General features: G+C 43.5%; 1 protein-coding gene across 1 annotated transcript in view; it reads right to left on the bottom strand.

Moving 5' to 3' along the window:
• Positions 1 to 9183, bottom strand: part of PEPD (peptidase D) — a 174740-nt gene extending 165557 nt beyond the window's left edge. The window contains exon 1 of the mRNA XM_032230515.1: positions 9077 to 9183. Within this exon, the coding sequence (XP_032086406.1) occupies positions 9077 to 9093 (17 nt within the window). The 5' untranslated portion in view covers positions 9094 to 9183. The remainder of the gene's footprint in view (positions 1 to 9076) is intronic.
• Between the last annotated feature and the right edge of the window lie 11995 nt (positions 9184 to 21178).

Here is a 21178-nt window from a genome sequence, read left to right as displayed (position 1 = left end):
AGTGGTTGGACTAGAAGACCACCAAGGCCCCTTCCAACTCTTGTCACTCTGAATTATGGCTTTTATTTAATTCAAAAAGGAAACCAACGGAACTACAGGTAATCCTCCACTTTGATCACGATTGACACAAAATGTATGTTAAGTGAAAAATTTGTTAAAAGAGTTTTGCCTCCTTTTACGACTTTTCTTGCCACGTTTGTTAACTGAATCTCTGCAGTTGTTAAATGAGCAACATGGTCGTTAACCGAATCTGGCATCCCCATCGACTTTGCTTGTCAGAAGGTTCCGAAAGGCTATGACACCGGGACACTTCAATCGTCATAAATGTGAATTGATAGTCAAGCATCCAAATGTAAATAAATCACATGCCCACGAGGATGCCGAAATGGTTGTAAGTATGAAAAATGGTCACAGCTCACTTTTTTCAGTGTCGTAATTTCCACTAAGTCACTAAGGGAACAGTTTTAAGTCGAGGACTATCTGTATTTCCAGTTAGTTTTCATCCATGACTTTAGATGAAAAGTGACAGGTGATGAATTAAAAATTAGCAGGGTCCCTCAAGGGACGCTGGTCAAGAGGGCTCCCCCATTATAAGGGTCTGCCTCCTCTTCCATTCAGTGTTTTTACTGCCTGTTCACAACCCACCAAAACAGATACGGGTATTTCTAAATTTGGTGGAATAATATTACAAGAAATAAAAGAGAAATTGGTCAATTGGTATGTATTTATTTACCAAATGTGTATGCCACCCAATGTCCCCTGCATCTTACAATCGTGACCCGTCAAAAGCGCGGAGGACAAAATTGCGCTCGACGAAAGCGCGCATGTGACATCATCACAGCGCAACAAAAAAAATTAAAAATTGAAATAAAATTAAAATTAAAGCAAGCCGATTCACATAAAGGTAAGGGTTAGGTTTAGGTTTAGGGTTAGGGTTAGGTTAAGGGTTAGGGTTAGAGTGTTAGCGTTAGGTTTAGCGTTAGGTTAAGGGTTAGCGTTAGGTTTAGCGTTACGTTAACGGTTAGGTTTAGGGTTAGATTTAGGGTTAGGTTAAGGGTTAGGTTTAGGGTTAGGTTTAGGGTTAGGTTTAGGGTTAGGTTTGGGGGGGTTAGGGTAAGGTTTTAGCTTTATTTTTACATTTTTCGATCACAGCGCGATGTTTTCGTCGCGCTGTGATGACGTCAAATGCGCGCTTTCGTCGAGCACGATTTTGTCCTCCGCAATTTTGTGGTGGAACCTCTTACAATAACACACACTAAAGTAACAAAATATTGATACTCAAGAGATCAAGTGTTTCTTTCTTCCTATCGCATGCCCCACACTGAAGTCGGAGGGAAGGCAAAGAAGGAAAACAGAAACATTTCTAAACTTTAGCTTGCTTTCCAGATTTCAGTATTAATTGGCTTCAGAGTTAGATATACCATATCCCACATCTACATTTTCATCTATTACAGGATGGTTTCCTGAAGCACGTTTTAGCAACTAAAGCAGGGGTCTCCAACCTTGGAAACTTTAAGGCTTGTGGACAAGCCTTAAAGTTGCCAAGGTTGGAGACCCCTGGACTAAAGCACAGGATGTCAACAGTACCTTCTGGAGGAAACAACAGTTGCACTCTTTAAGTTTTGTTGTTCCTATGCTGAGCTGTTAGAAAAACAGAGAAAATTAGGACCAAACCCCATTAATCTCAGCATGAATACTCCCTGATGTATTAATTATTATATAGCTTTCTTGGAATACAATCCTGCAGATAACCTTTGTTTTATAGCAGCAATGAGGAAGCTTCAGTTTCTGAAGTCCAAAACTCACATTTTAAATACTGTATCAGGCAACACATTTTAAAAAAAAACTGTTAATCCCGCTGAGTTTGCAAAGCGTGCCAAGGCAAAGGCTGGGTTTTTTAAAAATCCAGCCAGCGCTACCTGCAATGTTGCATGATACAACTAAGTCAATGAACTAAGATGAATCGTGGCTTATTGTATAGTATACCTGCAGATTCACAGTGTACTAAACAGGGTCTCTTGGGCTTCAACCTAGCATGCAGTGTTACCTTATTCATACTGGCTTGGAAAATCACTGTTTATAGTTTAGCATGCTATGGAAATCCAGCCCAGGGCTTATTAAAGAAGCCACGCTTAACAGAAGTCATGGCTTCACATGGCACCAGTCCCAATCTACATAGAGGAATCCCAGTTTAAGTCTAGTAAAATGTCTCTGAAGGATGCCTTGCCTGGGTAAAAGAGGGCATGGGTGGGGGGAGACACAGAAGAGGATGTACTCCCTGAGAATGCTCAGGAGGATAAATCTATCTCAGCATCTACTTCTGTCCTACTATCGCAGCAATAGCAATAGCAGTAGACTTATATACCGCTTCATAGGGCTTTCAGCCCTCTCTAAGCGGTTTACAGAGAGTCAGCATATTGCCCCCAACAATCCGGGTCCTCATTTTACCCACCTCGGAAGGATGGAAGGCTGAGTCAACCCTGAGCCGCTGAGATTTGAACCGCTGAACTGCTGATCTAGCAGTAGCCTGCAGTGCTGCATTTAACCACTGCGCCACCTCGGCTCTTGAGCACCATTGAGATTGCCCTGACAAACGGCATTCTTGCATGGTATGGGAGCAGCTCTGCAGCGGATAAAAAAGCTCTATAGAGAATCATTCAAGCTGCCCAGAATATCCCTGGGCTCCAGCTACCAGCCCTGGACGACATCTTCCCATCTCGCTGTTTGAGGAAGTTGCATAACATTCTCAGAGACTCTTCCCATCCTGCTTACAATCTTTTTAGACTGTTGCCTTCTGGCAGAAGACACAAAAGAATTCAAAGTAGGGCCATGGGTCTTTTGAATAGCTTTTATCTCAGAGCTATCATTGCACTCAACAATGAACTAAAGGGTCACCATCAGTGAGCTGTTGGACAGCACGACTTGGTCCATTGTGGGGATGCTTGGGTGGTTTAGGGGTGGGGGATTTTTTGGTGGGTAGGGGTGTGCTTGGGGATTGTTATGTGTGTTGGGCCTGGTCTCTGGGCGTTATGTGAAGTTTGTTGTATATGTATACTGTGTATATACGTACAATGGCAATAAAGTAAAGTAAAGTAAAAAGTAAAGACCTATAAGTATAAGTGTTGGACAGTTGGTAGGACATGTTGGGAGTATACTCCTAGTGTTGCGTAGGCAATATATATCTTTATACAACAACAAATAGTCGTTGTTGCTTAAATGAGTGGATATACTTAACAGATGTAATTAACTTTACTATAAGAAGGAGTCAAGAGAGCTCACTCTCTTTCTGCTTGTCCTATGCTTGATGACTTGACGACTGGAATATGAACTGCGACTGTAAGCTATTGTTTGTTCTTTGAATTGTGTTTGGACAAATAACTACTATCTACTATCACTGCTTGTGAAGCAATTATCAGTAGTAAAGCTACTTGTTTTTACTAGCAGTGTCTGAAACTCTATTCGTGTGTTTCTACTAGCAACATTCTTTCTCTCTAGCTGTACATTCCGCTGCACTACTTTCTGTCTCCCAACAGAGATACCCCTAACAGGACAGGTCATTATCAGGGATCTGACACCCAACATGCTTTTTCTCTCTCCAAATAAATTTCAGGAAATTCTTGTTTCTGCTGCTGAGGTAATTTAGGGGTTTGCAACCACACCGCTTCTCACAGGATGGCAATCTTAAGGAAAGCTGACTGCATAAACCTGCTCTTTCTGGTTACAAATCATAGTTGTGGCTTCCTATCATTGGGTCAATCCACTATTAATCATGGGTAAGCCAACCACAGCTCTGCATAATGTGTCAAGACGGTCTTTGTGCAACCACCTCACAGCAAAGGTGCTTTTTCAGGAGGCAACTGGACTTTCTTGTATTTTATTTTGAAGACGTTTCACTTCTCATCCAAGAAGCTTCTTGAGCTTTGACAGGATAGTGGGATGAATGGAAGGAAGGGATCGATGATGTCAGAGCTGAAGAAGCTTCTTGGATGAGAAGCGAAACGTCTTCAAAAGAAAATACAATGAAGTCCAGTTGCCTCCTGAAAAAAGCACCTTTGGGACAACCAGGACCTGGATGGCTGAGAAGCTCCACATATTTTTACCTCACAACAAGAATCAGAAATGGAAGATGCTGGAGTGCTTCCTGGGTGGCAGAAGGAAAGAACATAAGCTACTCTCCAACTTCTCCCCCAAACTTGGTGGGGCCAAAGGGATTCCTACACCGAGATCCACAAAATACTCGTCCAGCTTCTTCAGAATGAGAGCCTCTAAGGAGACGCAAATCACTTCCCAGAAGCCATTTTTGTTCCCAAGGACAGAAAAGGTTTTGTAAGGGCTTTCTAATGTTTAGGCCTCACCAGGCTGAGAGGAACTACGACCCGAGTCTCTCCACTCGTAATCCAGCGTCTTCTCCACTTGACCACGCTGCCTGGTGGGTGACAAGTAATCGTGGGAGCTTCTGTGGTGGATGAGAGTTCCAGAACTATGATGGCGAACCAATGGCACGCGTGCAGAGCCCTCTCTGTGGGCACGCGAGATGTCACCAGCTGGTCTTTGCGGGCACGGGAGCGCCGGAAAATGGCCTGAAAACAGCCCAAAAATGCCCCCCAAAACAGATCATTTTCCAGGCCATTTTCAGGTCGCTTTGGGGCCATTTTTCAGGCCAAAAATGGCCCAGAAAACGGCACAGAAAATGGCCAAACAACAGGCATGCGCACCCCAGCCAGCTAGTCTTCCAGTTTCCGGCGCATGCACACGCATGTACATGTGTTCCTGTTTGGGCACTCAGTGCCGAAAAGGTTTGCCATCACTGGTCTAGAAGACCCCAGCCAGCCCAATCCTAACTGGGGATCCCAACACCATCATCACTGTCCTTACACCGCCTCTTACAGATTCTGTCTTTTGTAAATTAGGGTGTCAGCCTCTGCTTTGCTTACTTGCTATCGGCTGCCATAGAAACGGGGAGGGAGGGGGCATGGCGTTTGGGATGGGAATAAATGGTACAGGAGGGGATATGGAAATGGGAGTTTTCTTCTCACCATCTTCTGCGCATGCTGATGGCCTGTGTTTGGACCTGGTCAAGGCCAACCATCCTGCATACCAACATGATGATGCCTTTTGGAGATGCAACCCACATGACACCTAATGGAGTTGCAGATTGGACACTGAGGTGGGGTTGTTGGAGGGAGGGGGCTGGGTTATCATTTGATATGTATTTCTTTGCACCTTTCTGGCTCAGATCTTGCTTTACCTTCGCTGGTATCTTTTCATAACCAATGAAAGTATTTTAATTCCATGAACAATGGAGTTGGGAGTTTTCTTTCTTGGTTATGGATGGAGCCACGCCTGACATAGGGTTTGTACAAGCCTAAACCAGTGCAGCTTAACCAAACATGGTTAGGCAAACATACCATTATCAAATAGATGAGTCTTCTCATAGATTGGACTTCTACTAACAGAGATTGCCTTAATAAGAAATTGTAAAATTATACCGATTGACTTCAAAGCAGTGTCATGGAATATTTTCGGTGTTCGCTCAGACTCTGTAAATCCTACATGTGTGTATAAGATGCATTTCTGCCACTACATGGAACAGACCACCTGGAAACCTTTCAGGAGTGTTGAGGTCAGTGCTGCTAACCTTGATCAACAATGTTGATAAGGACCCTGGGCTCTGCATGGGAAGCTGAAGAATTCAGTTCAAAGAGAGGGAACATCTTTTATAGAGGACAATAAAAAAAAACACCCTGCCTACTTGGCATCCAAAAAACCATTTGTTTCTTAAATCTTGAAAAGTACAGATAATCCTTGACCAACAACCACAATTGAGCCCAACATTTCTGTGGCTAAGCAGGACAGTTGTTAAATGAATTTTGCCCCATTTTACAACCTTTCTTGCCTCAGTTTTAAGTGAATCACTGCAGTTGTTAAGTTACTAACATGGCTGTGAAGTGAATCTGGCTTCCCCATGAACTTGGCTTGTCAGAAGGTCACCAAAGGGAAACGTGTGACCCCAGGACGCTGCAACCTTAGGATTTTAGTTGCCAAGTGTCTGAATTTTGATCACGTGACCATAGGAGTAATCAGGGCATTTTCATAAATATCCAGCCTCAAAATTGCAGGAAAGCACACTGCAGCATGACCGTAACCATAAGGAGTTTTGCAGGCTGCCCATCGAGATGGCATTCTAGAAGCCAGAGAAGAACCACCAGAAGAAGCCTGGGACACACAGCACAATTTTGCCAATTTCTTGAGTAAACCAAGGAGGGAGGAGAGCAGGAAAAGCAGGATTGGAATTGTGCTGGCTGAGCTGTAGGATCTTGCCATGGTCCAGATCAGAGGAGAAAGTCAAAAGTCCTCAGTACCAGTAAGAGAATCAAAGAGACAAGCGCTGTGCAGGTAGCCAAGTGTAATTGTGCGTGTGTACATCAGCTGTCAGGTTGCACAAAAAACAGCACAAAGGGTAATGGGTGTGCTACTCTGAAGGATAAGCCTAAATGACAGAGATTTATCCCTTACTTGCAATCAATAGTGCACAGAGCGTGTACGTACACAGCCTATCACTCACAATAGAAACACAACAATTTCTCATCCCACAGACCTCTGGCTCAGCTTTCTTTCCTTTTCAAGGGGTCAAAGGTATCTACTACCTACCCACTAATGGCTATTTTTGCTCCAATTTTCTAAGCAGGGAACCTCAGGGACTGTTCCAGGACTTTTGAAGGGCCTTTAAATGGCAGTGGTTTCCCCCACTGCAGAATCACCCCAGTTCAAAACACATTCAACAATATCGATATGGAGAGTTCTGACAGGAAAGAAGCACCTTCTCATAGGAAAATTCCAATAGGAAACAAAGGCAACAACACAAGCAATAATTCTTACTTTAAGATCAGAAGTTTATTGTTTCCAATAATTTGGAACATTAGAAATGAATAGATATAAAAGATATAATAGCAGTAATATGCTTGCATTAATAAGTCATTGCAGTGGGCCCATGAGCAAAAGCAAGAACTGCGATAAATCAAAGGGCTCCGAGCTGATCTCTCGTTTACACAGTTCTTCTAACCACATACATGCTTCACAACTTCACTGTCACTTTCCAGGAACACCTGTGTACATTTCCTCATTTCCAACAGTTTCATTCTTCCTGTTTTAAATAAATATGAAGTGCATATTTTGAAAAAAAAAAACCATATTTCACAGTTAGCAACGGCTCAGCAGGATTACAAATATTTCTGGTAAATTTTGAAATCATCCTAGCTGAAAACTTTGGTTCATATCTCTTTCTTCTGGGACTTTCTATCATCCATAGAACTTATTGAATCTAGTAGATCAATAGGCTATATTTCTTGATTCTCTCACACACCTGTCTTTACAGTCCTGAAACACTTCCATTCAAAACTTGTTCACCAACATTTTATAAAAGACACACCCCAAATTTCCCTTGGAAGCAATTATGCTGGGATAGTTAGGGGCTCTCTAAGTGGATTTAAGGTAAGAAAATTTAAGCCTTAATTATATATAACAAGAGGCCCTTTCTGAACCCATAGAAGAGTTTTCCTAAAGTGTGTTCAGAGACATGGGGAGGGATTACCCAAGTGCACTGCAAAATCAAAACTATTTATTAATAATATTTATACAAATTTAAAACAATGCCACTTATTTTTTTGGTTAAAAGTACAGGGTTTTTCAAGAAAAAATATGTTATTGCCTACATTAATACCTAGTGAACTAAATATTTAATATTTTTACACAATTTAATACATAAATATTCTATGAATGTGTCCATTTTAGTTTTTAATATGGTAAATGTTGATAAATATACCCCATATAAATGTAAGTTCTTTTGGGGTCCTCCTCAAAGTTTTAAAAGTGCCAAGAAGTCCGGAGGGCAAAACCTTTAAGAAACACTGCCTTAGAAAATAGTTTATATGGCATTTATTTATTAAATTTACATGACACCCATTTTGCTATCCAAAATTACTCAGGGCAGTTTACAATGCAATAAAAACAATATGAAAATCATTATAACAATTAAAATTAACAATTAAAGTTAATTGTGAGAGTTGCACCACACACTAAATCCTAAACTCATCCCACAGGACAGACTGGGACTGCAGTGGTTAGGACAGGCAGGCCCCATTTGAAAGTTACCAATAAGACAGAAACAAAGATTTTACTCTTGTACAGGTAGTACTCGACTTAGTTCATGAACAACAGTTCATTTAGTGACCATTCAAAATTACAACACTGAAAAAAGTGACTTATGGCCAGGTTTCACACTTTATGACCACCGCAGCATGATTAATATTCGGATGCCTGACAACTGATTCACATTTATGACGGTTGCAGTGTCCAAGGTGAGCCCCTTTTGCCACCTTCTGACCAGTGAAGTCCGTGGAAGGCCAGATTCCCTTAACAACAGTGTGACTATCCGAAAGGTGCTTTTTTCAAGAGACAACTGGACTTTCTGGTTTTTCTTTGAAGACCTTTCGGTTCTCATCCAAGAAGCTTCTTCTGCTCTTCCCCACCATCCAGTCAGAGCGGAAGAAGCTTCTTGGAGAAGCCAAAGGCCTTCAGAGAAAAAACAAGAAAGTCCAGCTGTCTCTTGGAAGCAAAAAAAAAAAGGCACCTTTGGGACAACCTGGATGACAGAGAATCTCCGCAGACAACAGTGACTAATTTAACAACGGCAGCGATTCACTTAACAACCGTGGCAAGAGGTCATAAAGTGGGGCGCAACTCACTCCAATCCCTCACTTAGCAGCAGACATTGAGGGTTCCCTTGTGGCCGTAAGACGAGGACTACTTGTGCATCTACCTGGGGCGAGGAAGAAGCTCTCCTTCCAGCCAAGGGCGAGGCGGAAGCTGCGACCCCCCCCTCCCCCAGGAAGGAAAACCCCTCCAGCACCGGCCTTCAAAGGGGCCAAGACCCCCACGGCCGTGTCTGCCGGGGGCCTCGGGGCCAAACCAAGCAACAACCCAACGACCCGTAGACCCATCATCCCCAGCCCGGAGGGCGGCTCAGTTCTCCCGATCAGGTGCCTCGCAAGCCCCGCGTCTCCCTGCCTCGCCTTACCGCAGGGACTCAGCCATGATGCTCCGGAGGCCCGCTTGGCAGCTGAGGCCGCGCAGCCCCGGCGCCGCGTAGAAAAGGGGCCGCCCCGCCCGGAGGCGTGCCCGGCCTGCGCGCGCAAATTGGGGGGCGGGGGGGGCGCTGTCCCGGAGGAAGCGGGGAGGGAGAGGCGGAGTGCGGCGCGCAGTCTCTCGCTCGCTCTTTCTCTCTCAGAGCACCGGAGACTCCAACTCCCAGGATTCTCCAGCCGGATTGCTGAGAGGAGAATATTGGGAGTTGAAGTCCGGCCGTCTGACCCTTGGCTGAGGGGGCGAAAGACCACTGTCCATCCAGTCTTGGGGGTCTCCTTGGGACGCCTCAACCGTCCCTTCCTTCCATCCTTCCTCAGCAGGAATGAATGAATAAATGAATGATTTTATTTATTTTATTTATTTCATTTATTTCGTTTACTGTATTTATTTTATTTACTTTATTTATTTTATTTATTTTATCTATTTTATCTATTTTATCTATTTTATCTATTTTATTATTTATTATTTATTTTTTTATTTTTTATTTTATTATTTATTTTATTTATTTTATGTAGTCAGACTTGTGACATCCTCTCCCCACCCCAATTCCACAGGACTCCTTTGCACTTTAAATAACAGTATTTTGCAGTATTATAAAATTATAATATTGAGCATTTAAAATTGCAGTCCTAGACTGAAGTGTTAGTACTGCTTTATTCCTAACTGAAAAGACCATATTTGAAATATTGCGTCTAAGCCTCACCAGAATAGCAAAAAAAAAAAAAGTGGCTGAATTCCTAGAACAGAACAACAGAATTAGAGGTCTTCTAGTCCAGCCCCCTGCTTAAGCAGGACGCCCAGGGGTGTCAAACTCACATTGTCACTTGACATATCCCAACTTCTGTTCTGATTTAAGTAACTTTATGCAGAAAGTGGTAACCAATAATAAGAGGAAAAATAAAGAATAAATATTTAAAGTCAAGATGGAAGCTTTGGCAGTTGTCTTAATTTTATGCATCATACTTTGGACCTCCTGAAATAGAAATATAGTGTTTATTATTAATCTGATTTTTCTTTTTCCATTTTTACTTTTCTAATGAGTTCCGTTCATCCCAAGTCATGCTATGCTGCCTCATGGAGCAAGAAGAGATTCCTGGGAGTGATGAGTGAATAAGATTTAGAGTGTATGCCAAGAGTTCCTCTCTTAAATTACTACAAGGATGATAAAGTTCTCATGGTCAACATCTCATATGTATGAATGAAGCTCAAATTTGACTGATTGCTGGGAACATGGTTAGATCTTCTTCTCCTAAAAGGGGTCATCAGTTACCATCAGAAACATGCTTCTACAAGTGAATAACTTTATCACATCAGAGTTAAAACTACAGTTTAGGGTGATATGAATTCTTACGGCATAGTATTGCTCTGGTTCATTTCCTTTGTCAAGGGTCAATTCTATTTGGTGGTGATTGGGAAGAAGAGATCTTGCCTTCAACCCCTCCTATGTGGGCTGCTGGAGGGGTTGGTGCTCCTATTTAACCTCCAAGTGAGACTGCTGAGTGACCTCATCCATCACTGTGCGCTAAGGTATTATCAGTATGCTAATGATACTCTACTATACTTCTGTACAAATTACCATATTTTTCGGACTATAAGATGAACCTAAATTTACAGGAAGAAAAGAAGAAAAAAAATAATTTTTGGCCTCCGTGCATTGCGTTTTTCTCCCTCCCAGGCCTCCAGAAGCACTCTGGAGTACTCCACACAGCCCGTTTTCACCAAAAATACACTTGTTTTTGGCCTGCAGAGTGCTTCTGTATTCGGTCTATAAGATGCACCTAAATTTTCACCCACTTTTAGGGGGAGGAAAGATGCGTCTTATACTCTGAAAAATACAGTAAGCAATTCTGTGGACATCCTATGCCAGTGTCTGAAAGCTGTGAGAACAGACCCTATGTACAACCGGGGTCTCCTCCTAGATTCACGGCTCCTGTTTGAGAAGTAGGTAGCAGTCACAACTAGGGAGCCTTTGCACAACTTATATTGTGGACCAGTTGTGCCCGTTCCTGGATCAAGGGGCCTTACAAGGGACAGTCGCTCATATCCTGGCCTACTGCAATGTGCTCTGTATGGAGCTGCCCTTGAAGAGTGTTCAGAAACTTCAGCTGGTGCAAAATACAGCGGCATGGCCCTATCTTTGTTTCCGGTAGAGTGCATGTTACACCTCTGCTGCACAAGGTGCATTGTTACCAGTTTGTTTCTGGGTCCAATTCAAGATTCCATTGTTGACCCTAAAAGACATGGGACCAGGTTATTTAAGGCAGCGGTCCCCAACCTTTCTGGCTTTGTGAATCAGCAAGGGGGGGGACAGAGGAAATGGTGCATGCAGCAGCAGGTGTGCGATTGCGCATGCTTGAGTGTGCGGTTCCATTTGTGTGAGTCGCAGGCCCTCACATGTGTGTACAAAGCTCCATGTCAGGCCTGCAGCCATCTTTTCTTTTGGATCTTTGGCCTGCCACACTTTCTATTATTCTGCTATGCATTTTCTATTGTGGGAAAATGGGAGGGGGGATTGTAAGGAGTCGCTTACTATGTAGCCACAACAAAGTTCTTTCTAGAAAGCCAAGGTCATCCTTTGTCTCTGCACCAGTGGTGGGTTCCAGGCGGTATGCCCCGGTACAAGCATACCATTGGCAGCTGGGAGCAGCTGCCACCGTACCGAAACGGTGTTTCCGTTGGGTCCACCCACCCGTCCTCATTCCTAGCTCACTCCGCGAGCTGCACTGGCTCCCCATTGGTCTCCGGACGCGCTTCAAGGTGCTAATCATTACTTTTAAAGCCCTACATGGTTTAGGGCCTGGCTACCTGAGAAACCACCTCCTGCCATTTACCTCCCAACTACCAATAAGATCGCACAGGTTGGGCCTCCTTCGGGTACTGTCGACCGGACAATGCCGGCTGGCGGCCCCTCAGGGGAGGGTCTTCTCTGTAGCTGCGCCGGCCCTATGGAACCAACTACCCATAGAGATCTGGACCCTCACCACTCTCCTGGCCTTCCGTAAAGCCACCAAGACCTGGCTGTTCCGGCAGGCCTGGGGCTGTTGATTAATATCCAGCCCCTCTTGGACAGAATGGATGTTGTGTTAATTTTAATATTGTATTTCTTATTTTAAATTTTAAAAATGCTTTTATCTTGCCTGTGAGCCACCCAGAGTCCCAATGGGAGTGGGCGGCATACAAATTTCATTAAACTAAACTAAACTAAACTTACCTCTTTTTAACCTAGTGGGCCATTTGCGCACGCAGCATACGGCATCTGCGTGACCTCTGCCAAGCAGCTGGAGCGTCGCAGGTGGTGGCATGCCCACGCGTGTACAAGGTGGACGCCCGACCCCGTCACAGCGTACCAGTTGTGACAGGATCCGGAACTCACCATTGCTCTACACCTCTGAACCTGACCGGAATTGGAATTGGTGGACCTGCCAGAATGGCAGTGGATTGGACCATGTGATGGACTTCTGGGTGTGGGGGCAAGATCTTGAACTTTCAACTGGGTGGGGAAAACCGGGAAGCTTTCAGATTCAGGTTTCCCCAGATGTGCCAACATGGCTCTCTTAATAAATTGGAACTTTGAGCAATACTTTGCCTCGGACTCTGATTTACTTTTGGACGCTATTTGGAACCCTGACATTCCATTTGTGCAAAAATCAGACGCACCTGCCACTCGCGCAAATGGAGCTTCACGCATCACATGAGTGCCCGCCGCACAGACAACTTGAACGGTGCACACACTCTCACCTGTCATTTGTGCAGCCCGGTTCCGCATGGGCCATGGTGCGGTGGTTAGGAACCTGTAATTTAAGGGATTTTCTCTTCCCAATCTGTCCAACCGACTGGATCCAACAGAATGGGCATGTTATAGGATTCCATTGTCTAAGGAGCTAAGTGATAAGCCCCCTGGGAAAGCCAAGGGAGATCATCAAAACCATTAAAAAGCGAAAGTCAGATAATTTTGGACATGGGATGGGACACCCAGAAAAATACGGCCTCCTTCACTTAATCCACCATGGAAAGATTGAAGGCAAATGAGGTCCAGGCAGAAGAAGAACATTGTGGCTTCAAAATCTAAGGGGCTGCTTTGGACAAAACTCAGCAGCGCTTTTTCATGCGGCTGTTGACAAAAATAGGATTGCCAACATGATTGACAACATCCAAGATGAGATCAGCCTCATGTCACTTCTGAGCTTTCGAAGATTTCTCAAAACCTGGTTATGCCAGCAGCCCTGGTGGACTCCTGGAGTGGCTCCCTTATTATTAACTTCCCTTCCCTATTTTCTCCTCTTGCTTAGTTCTGGGTTTATGTTTTTAACATTCTGATAATTATTATACATGGGTTTAGGCATTGCTTTACATTTATGGCTTTATTGGATTGCTGGACTCTCGCTCAGAGTCACTTCCCGTGAGATGGACAGCCATATAAATTTGATTAATAAATAAATAAATAAATAAATAAATAAAATATTTGCCTTCGTAGAAATGCTAATGATTTTAGGGATGCTTCACCATGTAGAGTTACTGTTTGAAACCACGAAAGCTTTCCTTCCTTCCTTCCTTCCTTCCTTCCTTCCTTCCTTCCTTCCTTCCTTCCTTCCTTCCTTCCTTCCTTCCACAGAAAAATGCCCTGCATGTCTGGATTTGATAAATAATTATGGGGGAGGGGGGTTGTCTCAAGGCCCAGGAATGAGTTGGCAAGTCCCTTCTTTGGCAAGACTCCCCAGTCACTGGCATAAAAGAAGTCTTTGATCAAGACAGATGCGTCCCCCACTAATCCAGGGGTAACGAGAGGCAGCACCTTCACAATTAGAGTGCAAAGAGAATCCGGCACAGGCTATACAGAGATTAAACTGTTACTCATGTTGTGTCAGTTTTGAGGCTGTTTGGCAATCAAGTGAAGGGAATTAATTCCAGGAACTCTGTATAAATCAAAGGAAATAGAACATTCAAGCGATAATAATGCAACATGGTATATTTATACAGTGCTGTTTTTCCTAAGCTTGCACAGCAGGCCATATATAAATTGGAGTAGTAATTCTTACCACCGTCATTCTCTGGCTGGTGCAGAGGACACATGTTTGCCACCTGGGAGCTGCTGGGGTGCTCTGGCGGGAAGTCAATCCATCAAGAGAAATTCCAGGGATGTCTACCTCCCCCCCCCAAAAAAAAAGAGCAAGGAGTGAAACCTATCTCCATAAGTTATAGCTCTGCCAAGTTTCTGCTCCTGGTGCAGTTAATTCAGGGAAAGCATGGCTGTCTCAGAGGAGGCTGACTTCTGTGGCTCTGTCTGAAGTACTGCATTGTTGCAGCCTCACCTTGTCCTGTGCATCATCGGAGTTGTGTTTGCATACCCTAATTCAGTGTTTCCCATCCTAGCCATCTTTCGAATGTGCAGAGCTCAGCTCCTCGAATTCTCCAGCCAATATTGGGAGTGGAAGGCTATATGGTTTGACAGTCTTGCAAGGTAGTCCAGAGAGTAGAGTAGAGTAGAGTAGAGTAGAGTAGAGTAGAGTAGAGTAGAGTAGAGTAGAGTAGAATAGAATAGAATAGAATAGAATAGAATAGAATAGAATAGAATAGAATAGAATAGGTGTTCTGGCATCTCCTGAGTAACTCCTTCAAGTCTCTGGCCAGCACTTGTTGAGATGACCTTCCCACGAGATGGGATGATCTGTTGTTATTGTCTGGTCTGACATTACAAACCCCTCCCTCCCTCCCTCCCTCCCCCATACTGTGTTGCAAGCTGAGAAATGAAAAAATGGCTGCAGCAGCATGGATCCAATTTGAAGCTGATTCAGTTGAAAATGCATCCCTAGGCAGTGGCTTCCTTGATAAGATTAGATTAGATTAACAGAGTTGGAAGGGACCTTTTATTTAGGTCATTTAGTCCAACCCCCCACCCAAGCAAGGGATCCTACACCATTTCTGACAGATGGCAGTCCAGTCTCTTCTTGAAAGTTTCCAGTGATGAAACTCCCACAACTTCTGAAGGCAACTTCTGTTCCATTGGTTAATTATTCTCACTGTCAGAAAATGTCTCCTTATATTTCTAGGTTGAATCTCTCCTTGTTCAGTTTCCATCCATTGTTCCTTGTCTGGCCTTCGGGTGCCTTGGAAAATAGCTTGACCCCCTCCACTCTGTGGCAGTCATTTACAGAGATGTCTATAGATATGATAGAAAAGTCAAGATGGCACCCATGATTGGGGGGGGGGGGTGTCAAAGCTCTGCCTGTTTTTGATTACTGATTTACCATACCCTGCAAACAATCCTGGCTGTGCAACTATGCCCATACATTATTTTGGGTCAAGCCCAGTCCAAGAACAACATAGAACCGTGATGGCAAACCTATGGCACATGGGCCAGAGGTAGCCCTCTCTGTTGGCATGCGCACCATTGCCGGCTGATCATCATGGGTGCTGGAATGCTGGAGAATAACCTGAAAATGGCCTGAAAAACAGCCAAAAATGGCCAAAACCAGGCCATTTTCCGGGCCGTTTTCAGACTGTTTTTTGAGCCATTTTCCAGGCTGTTTCCAGGCCATTTTTGGCCCTGAAAACAGCCTGAAAAATGCCCGAAAAACAGGCAGGTGTGCACCGGCCAGCTGGTCGGGCTTCCAGCACTGTGGTGCACGCATAGGCATGTGCATACACATGCATGCACACGCTTTCCAGTTTGGGCGCTCAGTGCTAAAAAGGTTCGCCATCACTGACATAGAACAATCCAGCCAAAATTGTCCAAGCCCAAAATTTCAAGTCTGGTGGCATAGGGAATTGAATTGTGAGTATAGGAGTGGAGGACTCTTCTTGTGAAATAGCTCTAGATCCACTCAATCCTATTAATGTCGGATATGCAGTGGGGATTCCAGGCAGATGAGCTGTATTCGAGAATTGGTCTGGCAAAGGTTTTGTACGCCCTAGTTAGCAATACAATGTTACTGGAGAAGAAGCTTCGCAAAATTAGGTTAACAGTGCTTAATGCCTTTTTGGCAATGCTGTTACAGTGAGCCCTGGGCCTTAGATCTTTTGAGATGAGGACTCCAAGGTCCTTGACAGAATGGGGGGCGGGGTGTCATCTACGAGGTCGTTTCCGTCCAACTTGTATTTGGTGTTCTGATTTTTTTTGCCAATGTGTACGACAGAGCATTTATTAATCGAGATTTGGAGTTGCCAATTGTGCAATCATTCAGATTAAATTTTTAGTTTAAATTATTTAAGTTTAAATTATTGTTTATTTTAGCTTAAAATTATTTTAGTTTAAATTGTTATTAGTTTAAATTATTGTGACCCATCATAACAGCCGCCCCTTTGTAGACATAATCCATCTCATGTGAGATCAAAACAGATTAGCTAGTGAAGCCGCAGCCTCTCTGACTGCAAGTAAGTTACGGGGGTCAGGATCTTGAAATGGAATGCAAAAAGTTTCTTCATTCAGACTGATTGAATAAAAGCCCTTGCCCTTGGCCTTTTAATCTTGGAGCAAGTTTACATAAAGCGTATTCCCTTAAATGGATGTTTAGGGGAACACAATGATGCTTCCCTCAATGCCTAGAGATGATCATAAATGGAGAGAGAAAATAGCATTTGTGTTGTCTTATTATTCACCAGGTTGAGCTTGACATAGATTCAGAAATCGAACTGTTTCTCCTCCGGATAAGGTTCGCATGCTTAAAACTGATTCCCACCCACTGATTGTTTATTCGGAATTTCCCCCCTTATTGGAACTCTTTAAAATTACTTCCCATGAGAAGGCATTATAGCAATCATACCCTTCATATATGATTTTTCAAACCGGTTTGGAAATCTATCTAAAAATAATATTATGGTAGAGGCTATATTGATGTTTATGTAGCATCCCAGATAGCTTTTGAAGATCTTTCTTATTTCAGTTACAATATATGGTTTCCTTGAAGAAGAGACAAGAGACCTGCAATGATTTTCATTATTTCCCCCAAGGGCCGGTACTCCCCGCCTTCTCTGCCCACAAAACGGAGAATCTGTGGTTGAAACAGATGCTTCATAAAGAGGGTACAGAAGATTGTTGGGTGGCTCTTCTCAAAGGAGGAGTTGCTTTCCAGTTTTTTCTGCTTTTAGCAGAGCTTCATCAGAGTGGCCCACTTCACACATCGCCTAAGCCAGGGTGTCGCCATCTATTTTGGACTGGTGGGGACATTTGACATTTTGAAATCTTATGGAGGCTGTTGCAAAATGGCTCTTGAAGGATATTCTAATTCACAAGTTCATGGTGTCAGGAATGTAACTAGATAAAAAGATCAAGATGAGCTGAAAGGGTGCAGGGAAGAGCAACCAAGATGATGAGGGGACCGGAGGCTAAAACATACGATGAATGGTTGCAGGAACTGGGCATGGTTAGGCTATTGAAGAGAAGAGACAGGGGAGACAGGATAGCAGTCTTCCAATATTTGAGGGGCAGAGAAGGAATAATGGATGGAAACTGATCAAGGAGAGATTCAGCCTAGAAATAAGGAGGAACTTTCTGACAGTGAGAACCATCAACCCATGGAAAAGAAGTTGCCTTCAGAAGTTGTGGGAGCTTCATCCCTGGAGGCTTTCTAGAAGAGACTGGACTACCATCAGTCAGAAAGGGTGTAGGGTCCCCTGCTTGGGGGTGGGGTGGGGTTGGACTAGATGACCTACCTACAAGGTCTGACTTCTGATGCTGAGGACAACTACTTGCAATGGTGTATTAGAATGGCCTCGGGAGACAAGCGAAGAGATGCAGACAAACAGGCATGTAAAAGATATCTCAGCCTACGGAAGGAGGGAGGGTGTGGGAAGGATTTCAGAAGGGACCTATCTACTTTTCCAGAGAGCAAGAGGGAGTGAGAGGATAAATACTTTCAGTCTCCTAAGAATTTGCTAATATAATGGAATTAGTACTCCTGTTGTGCTTCTTGTCTGCACTGCCTGCAGGAATATAGCTGTGTTGTATTCTGGATAATATTCTGGGTAGTGTTCTGGGTAGTGTTCTTGGCAGCATCCAAGAATGATCAGGATTACTGCATTCAGTTTTGGTCACCACATTACAAATAGATGTTAAGACTGGGGAAAAATGCAGAAAAGAGCAACTAAGACAATTAAAGGCCTGGAATTGGGTATGGCTAGTCTAGAGGGGGAATAAAGGGAAGAGGGGTGACATGATAGCAGTATTCCAGTATTTGAAGGGCTGCCACAAAGAGGAAGGTTCACCTTATTTTCCAAAGCACCAGAAGGCAGGACAAGAAACAATGGATGGAAACTAAACAAAGAGAGAAGCAACCTAGAATTAAGGAGACGTTTCCTAACAGTGAGGTCAATTAACTAGGTAGTGGGATGTCTTGCCTTCAGAAGTTGTGGGGGCTTCATCACTGGAGGATTTTTAAGAAGAGATTAGAGAGCCACTTGTCTAAAATAGTATAGGATCTCCTGCTTGAGCAGGGGGCTGGACTAGAAGACCTCTAAGGTCCCTGCCAGCTCTATTCTATTCCATTCTATTATACGTAGAATTGGTCAGCATTGCTTTTTTTCAGGGTGTTTTTTTTTCAACTTCTCAGTCTAGTTTTCCTGCTGGTGCCTATCCAAGCATGAACCAGACCCAACCTTGCTCAGTTTGTTAGGATCAACCAAGAGGAACCAAGGCTTATTATTACCTTCAAAGCCTACTTACAATTAGTTGCAAAGCAAAAGCACTGACTTCCCCAAATGCAACCTGCCACCAACTGTATCCCCTTCCCACCAGGGGGACCCTTCCCCTTTGCTCCTTCCTGGGCAGGTCAGCTTCCTTCCCCACAAAGACCTCAGCTGAAACCACCACCAATTTTAGTTTCTGTGCCTCTTGGAAATAGATTCTGGGGGATTCAGGCCATGTTAGAGGCTGGCATTCAACCTTTGCAAGAGGCCAGATTTAAATATTTTAAAACACAAGAAAAATTTGGGGGAGGCACCACATTGGTGACCACAATCTTGACCCATTAATTCATACATTAATTAATACATCTGGCTTTGTCAATACATCCAATAAAATCCCAAAATCAACCAGTTTAAAAAAAAACAAAAAGGATGAAAGAAAAGTCCCAGTCCTCTCTAGAAAACCTGGGGAAAATAATATTATTTTTTAAAAATATAGTCCTGTTTCCACCCACCAATGTAATGTAGTTCCTCCCTTTTTTTCCTTTTAGTTCTGGTTTGTCAGAAAATACATTCAGTGCTTTTGAATGACAGACCATTTATTTTCCCCCTCCCCCATGTTTTTATTTTGATTTTCAGTACAGAAAGTATAAGAAAAGGTTCTTTTCAGTTTCTTCATAGCATTTGAAGTTTAAAAAGGAGTACCAGCAATATTATATGATTTCAGGCTGCATTAAGTTTTTTTTTAAAAAGATGCAATAGTTCACCTTATTTTCTATCTCATCTAGGGTCCTATTTTAATTTTGGCTGATGGAGAAGGATGTAGAGATTTTAGGTTTGGCTAACCTAGCTTGGCAAAGGAAAATGAAGACTTTATTTGCAGATTCTGATAAACATAAATCATTATGCTTTCTGAAAGAGGCTACAATTGAGGACACATCATAGCAAGAATAGTTTGACAATATGACCAGTTTCTGGGGAAGAAGGAGATCGGTTCTTCTGTTTGGAGACCTTCAAGCAGCCTGATAGATAGCTATCAGTATAGTTGGGGATAATAATTCTGGATTTCCTGCAAAAGTTGGTTTACATCCACGCTTCCCAACTTAGACAACTTTAAGATGTATGGATTTAAACTCCCAGAAATCCTTGCCAATGTGACCATGGCTAAGAATTCTGGTAGCTGACATCACACATTTCAAAGTTTCCCAGCTTGGTAAACAGTGGTTGAGATGATATAGAAGTCCTTCTACAACTCTTCAGCCACCTTTCAACCAAAATAATTGTCATCACCATTTAACAGGAAATGGTTGACTTCTGGTGACTTCATGGTTATCTAGCTCTTTTTTGCCAGCAGTACAGACAGGATTGACAATCCTTTCTTCTAGGAGGTTTTGTTTGATTTCCCACCCTTGGATTCACTAGGCAGCTTCCCATCCAAGAATTCACTAGGACTAATCCTGCTCAGCTTCCAAGCCTAGACAAGATTGATCCCACTGAGACGCATCTTGGAAATAAGCAATTAAGAACCAGCCCAGGAGCTGAAACCCTGCTCTGCACCAGGGGTGCCACAGCTGGTTGCCATGGATCCTTGATTGCTAGGACACGTGGCTGCCTCCAGTGCATCTGCTCCTCACCAAAAGCCACACACATCCTCGGCTGCGAGGACTACATTTCTCAGCTCCTACTGTCACTTATTAGAACACAACTTCTCATTAATGGGACTTGAACACCTAATCCCTTTTTCATCTGATGGGAAATTTCAGCCCAGCTGCCTCCTGGCTTCAATTTAGAAACAAAGTGGCTGGGAACTATCTGTAAGATGGCCCGATAATATTTTATCTTTTTCTGACTGGATCACATTCTACTTTGATCTGAAACAATTATGTACTCACATATCTCTCTGCAGCTGTCCCTTGAGAGAGAGCATAATGCTGGAAGGCAGCCTGCAGAGGAGGAGGAGGAGGAGAAGGAGGAGGAGGAGGAGGGTGCAAAGCATAGGGCAAGGTGTGCTGATGATTAATAGAACCCTCCTGGGTCAGAAAGTTTTCTCCTTCGATAATTTTCTTGGATAATGCAACATACATGGAGCTAAATCTTGAAAGGACAGCAGCCAAACATCCCTGGGATTCAATTTCATAGCCAAATTCAAATTTTGTCAAGTTTTTAAAAAATGTACCTGCTGTCAGGTGATTCCAGATCACATTTTACATCTTAGTCATAAACAGGGCAGTTCTGTTCACTTTGGAACCATTCCTGAGGCCTTCGGTGCCCTGCCGGCCAGAGAGCAGGGACTTGGAGAGGTGTAGCGGCTGACACATATGGTATTTAAAACACTTGGTTGAGCTTCTACCCTCTTGCCTTGAAACTGAATTCTCATTTCCCACCAAGTTGTCATGTCTTTGGTTTGGTTCTGGCT

Source organism: Thamnophis elegans, chromosome 14 (assembly GCF_009769535.1).
Source record: "Thamnophis elegans isolate rThaEle1 chromosome 14, rThaEle1.pri, whole genome shotgun sequence".
Lineage (NCBI taxonomy): Eukaryota > Metazoa > Chordata > Lepidosauria > Squamata > Colubridae > Thamnophis > Thamnophis elegans.
The sequence above is the reverse complement of the archived record's forward strand: the minus strand, read 5'-3'. Positions and strand labels throughout refer to the sequence as shown.